The 5236-nt window shown below is 43.7% G+C and overlaps 1 protein-coding gene across 1 annotated transcript; it reads left to right on the forward strand.

The window, feature by feature from the left end:
• The first annotated feature begins 281 nt into the window (after nucleotides 1-281).
• LOC149240599 (uncharacterized) lies at nucleotides 282-4687 on the forward strand. The gene is made up of 4 exons (XM_089370230.1): nucleotides 282-1716; nucleotides 2185-4068; nucleotides 4327-4387; nucleotides 4600-4687. Exons 1-4 carry the CDS (start codon nucleotides 282-284, stop codon nucleotides 4685-4687), a joined length of 3468 nt encoding a protein of 1155 aa, XP_089226356.1.
• The last annotated feature ends 549 nt before the right edge of the window (nucleotides 4688-5236 follow it).

The following is a 5236-nucleotide window of genomic DNA, read 5'->3' on the forward strand; positions in this document are numbered from 1 at the left end:
ATATCTACCACCCCTCCCTCGCACAATCTGATACTGGGTGGTTCGGACTTTCCATCTTCTCCGGAGGCATCCGGCTCACATCATTATCACCTGAGACCTCGAGCTCGGCCTCGTATTTTAGGTCTGGGCTCATCCCCCGGGCGCCACCGTAAACAGAAGCGCGGCAGACCTTCCCATATTTCTTCAGCAAAGTTAAATGTTGTTGCTGATGTCGCCATGGGGCGACAGGTTACTATTGAACGGGCACTTAGAGCCATTGAGCCCATGACCTGTGGTGACCCATGATCTGGCTCTCGTTCAACTGCAGGGGACTAGCCAACCCCAGAAAACGATTGGCACTGAAAAGACTCCTTCATGTATCTAGATGTGATATTATTTTTCTTCAAGAAACTCTGTGCACAGCTGAGGTGGCGGTGAGATGTCTACAAGCTTTGCTCCCGGGATGGATTCTGCATGGCCTGGATGCATGTGGTCGATCTGGTGGATTACTCATTGGTATCAACCCAAGGAATTGTAGGTCTCTCTCCGCCTGGGGGGGCAGAGGTTTCCTCGGTATGGATATTATTGTTGGTGAACTGGGTATCCCGATCAGATTTATCAATATATATGGACCTAACCAGAATCGACTTCCCTTCTGGCAAGACTTTCTATCTGGTGACCATATCACACAGCATACTGTGATAGGGGGGGATTTCAATTTCTCATTGGGAGTTGGAGAATCCTGGGGACATAATGCCCAGTGGGACACCATTGCGGATCAAATGCAAATGCTCCTAGACTCTCATCACCTTGTGGATATCCCTATGAACAAGAAGCTACCTACTTGGCACAATCAGCGCACTGGGGAGGCTGCTCTGGGGAGGCGACTGGACAGGTTTATGATGCATCAGGAACTAATACAGATATGCCCATTATACAGACAATGGGTTGGTACAGGGGGACTATCCGATCATCAACCGATTTTTCTCCAGATTAGTAACAACAATCCTAAGCCGCGGCCTCCCTTCAAATTCTTTGCTGGCTTTCTACAGGATCCGGATTATATCAAGATGGTCTCGGACTTTTGGGCATCACAGCCCCCACTGCGGGAGCAGAGGAAAGCATGTGATTTCTGTGAGAGACTCAAAAAACTCAAAGTATTGACCGAGAACTGGGCGACAACCAAGCGGAACAGGGATGAACAGATTCTGATAGATACCGAAGCTCAGATAGCTTCATTGACTGATGATAAAGGGACTGGTTATCTCTCTGACGATTCCAAAGCACTACTTAACCAACTGCTTGGTCAAAAAGCAAAAATTCTACAAGAAAAGGAGGAGCATTGGAGGCTTAAAAGTAGAGCCATTTGGCTCAAAGCGGGGGACTCTAATACTAAATTCTTTCATAACTTAGCCAATGGCAGGAAGGCATCAAACACTATATGGAGACTACCAAGGGAGCCAGACGGATGGGCTACTACACATCAGCAACTGGCTAGCCTTGGGGTATCCCATTTCAAGGGTCTCTTCACAGCACCACCTGAAGTCACTCTTCCTGATATCATTAGAGTTGCTGAAAAGTTCCCCCGGTTTGTTGGTCAGGAGGATATTGAAGATCTTACAAATCCAGTCACTTCACAGGAGCTTGAAAGTACACTTAAATGGTTTAAGAAAGACAAGAGCCCGGGACCAGATGGATGGCCTGTGGAATTCTATCTGGCTTTTTATGAATGGATGGGTGAGGATCTATTAGCTGTAGTTGAGGAAAGCCGGATCTCGGGGCACATCCACCCTCCTATGAATCAGACCTATATTGCCTTGATTCCCAAATCAGATGAACCCTCATCCTTCAATGATTTTCGACCTATCTCCCTCTGTAATTGCCTCTACAAAATCATTGCCAAGATTATAGCCAATCGTATTAAGCCGATTCTATCCTCCCATATATCTGCTGAACAATTTGCTTTCCTCCGAAATCGCCATATCCAAGAAGCCATTGGCACTGCCCAGGAAACTTTACATTCCATTAAGTTGAAGAACCTGAAAGGGGTATCCTTAAAAATCGACCTTACTAAGGCATTTGACAAGGTGAATTGGCTATATCTCAAGATGATCCTTATCCACCTGGGCTTTCCTCACCCATTTATAAATTGGATTATGGGATGTGTTTCTTCTGTCTCCTTTGCCATCCTCATCAATGGTGCAGCCTCAGATCGTTTTTACATCAACAGGGGTATCAGGCAAGGCTGCCCTCTCTCCCCACTTCTCTTTCTCATTGTTATGGAAGGATTGAGTAGGCTTATTGCGGATGCAAAAAGGAATGGGGAGCTAAGTGGTCTCAAAATTACTGAACAATTCTCCATTACCCACCTGTTGTTCGTTGATGACATTCTCATCTTTCTTAATGGTAGTGTCAGAGATAGCACTGCATTATATAATATCCTCCACCTTTTCTGTAAAGCTACGGGCATGGAAATCAACAGGGACAAATCCACCAGATCATTGACGAGATGTACACAGCAAGAAACTCAGTTGGCAGTACAATTCTTTCCCTATCTGGAAAATAATCTTCTGGAAGGTATTAAATATCTGGGATTCAGATTAAGGCCGGATGGATATAAATCTGAACACTGGGTGTGGCTCATCAACAAAATTGAAAAAAGGATTACTTGCTGGCACCACCGCTTACTGTCAAAAGCTGGCAGATTACAGCTGATCAAATCTGTTCTTGAGGCCACACCAGTATACTGGATGTCCCTCACCTGGATTCCGAAGGGCATTTTACAAAAAATACAACAAATTTGCAGCAGATTCCTGTGGAATGGAAACAAAAAGGGAAAGATTTTTGCATGGACAAGATGGTCCCTTGTATCCATGCCTAAGAAATGGGGCGGGTGGGGACTAAAATCCCTCTCAGAGTTCGCACAAGCCCTAACAGAAAAACAGGGCTGGTCACTACTCAAGATGGACAGCCTATGGGCCGAAGTTATACATAAAAAATACATTTGGCCTTCCAATATCACAGACTGGCTTCGCAGACCTACATGGAATCACCTGGGTGTATCGGTGATCTGGAGAGCTACTCTTAAAGCTCTGCCTCTCATCAAGGATAACCTATTATGGAAAATAGGTAATGGAACTCAAGTTCGCATAGGGCTGGACCCATGGCCTGGGTCTGGGAACGCTCACCTTCTGCCAGAAGACATGATCCGACACCTCAACAATAAGGGCATTAAACATTTAGCACAGGTTGGTGACCCACACCGAACCACCATATTCACTCAGGCATGGATAACGGATCAACAGTGGCAATTGACAGACGATTGGGCGGAACATTGGCATCGATACATACAGGCACTCACTGAAACTCATATTAAGTTACACGAGCAGGATGATGAACTCATTTGGGCACCTGCTAAAACAGGCATATATACACCAAAGCTGGGCTACTTAAAGCTCATTGAGGACAAGAAGCCTGATTTACTCAAAAATTGGTGGGCGGACATCTGGCAGCTACAAGCTCAGCCTAGGACCAGACTTTTAATGTGGAGCATTTTGGCGAATAAAATACCAACAGGGGAAAATCTCAAAAGGAGAGCTTTTGCTGGACCTACCTGGTGTGTACTCTGCAACAAGGCGGAGGAAACTTCATCTCATCTATTCCTCACCTGCGAAGTCACTATAGAAATCTGGCAGCAGGTTAAACATGCCCTTAACATCACCACCGCCTGGCATGCTGATGATATCCCCGCAGCCTGGACACATTGGTGGACTGCTGTGACTTCGGAAAAGGCAAGAAACCTACCGTTAGTGGTGTCCATGTACATTTGGTACAAGCGCAACGACATCATTTTTGCGGAAGGCAGGTGTAACTGGCAGCTTCTACCGCCTTCCATCTGCGCAGCCTACACAGAAATTCCATTTGATAATAAAACTAATTCTCCCAGGCATATCACTCCCGAAATTATAAATAAGGATATGCCTTGGGCCTACTTCGATGGGGCCGCATCGGCTCAAGGGTGTGGAGGGGGTATTCTTTTTCACTTGACAGATACACATTTCTTCCACCTGAGACTGGGCCTTGGTCTGGGTACCAACAATCATGCTGAGCTTATCACTCTGAGACATCTTCTTTATTTTGCACTATCTAAAAACTGTCGTCAAGTTCAAATTTTTGGTGACTCTAAGATAGTGATTGATTGGGCAAACAATACATCCATCTGTCATACATACTCTTTGAAACATATCTTGGAAGAAATTGTTTTTTTCAAAACACATTTTGACCGGATCACTGTTTCTCATATTTACAGGGAAAGAAATACAACTGCTGACCGGCTCTCGAAAGAAGCGGCGGATCGGCCTCTAGGCGATTGGATGATCGAAGAATACAGTCCAGATGGGGTGCACAGGTTCTACCACCGCCCCTACATTGATGGTCTACAACAAGGGGACATCCTCCCCTTCTGAAATTTTTTGATACACTTGACTCTTTTCTGTATATAACGGCATGGCTCTGGTAGACGCTTTTTTGTTTTTAGTAATTGACCAGAGGTATATACACCTCAATTTTGCATATTATAGAACTTTTATGTAATACTGTTAATTATTGTAATGGATACAGCCCCATCGTATCCATAGAGACACCTACGGGACAGATCTATGTAACTTTTCTGAACAGTGGTAATACCACGCTACAACATATGCCTTAGCATCAACAGCATGTAATCTCTATTATACCTCTTAATAGAATTACGAACTCTATTTTCCCGGGAAAAAAAAAAAACCGTGCATTAAATTCTCATTTGTTTTTAATTATCTGATTGGTTGCGGAATAGGGAATTTTTACTCCATTCAAATTTTCATTTACATTCATGTCATTGAACCTGAAAACAAAATATACAACCTGCAATAAAAATCTAATTGCTTGATTTACTTATGTACCACAAGTATGTTTACTGTCAGTTTAATAACTATGGTTGTTGAGATTAAATTTTCGAACATCTAAAACATTTCATTTTCCAACATACATGTTTCTAATGTGGAAATCCCAGTTGTAATGGTTATATCTGGTGCTACCTACTTTGAAATTAGATGCACTTATGGTTACAAAACGTAAGTTGAGGGATTTGGTGATAATTAATCAGTTGGCGATAATTAATCAGATTTCAGTTCCATCTACTGAAGCTTGCAAAGTGTTAAAGAAACACTGACCATTGACGGAGTAATGAAAACCCAGATAGCCACAAAAGGAGGATTTC

This window comes from Pinus tabuliformis, chromosome 8, assembly GCF_031772625.1.
Source record: "Pinus tabuliformis cultivar Carrire ecotype Pingquan chromosome 8, CPIR1, whole genome shotgun sequence".
Taxonomy (NCBI): domain Eukaryota; kingdom Viridiplantae; phylum Streptophyta; class Pinopsida; order Pinales; family Pinaceae; genus Pinus; species Pinus tabuliformis.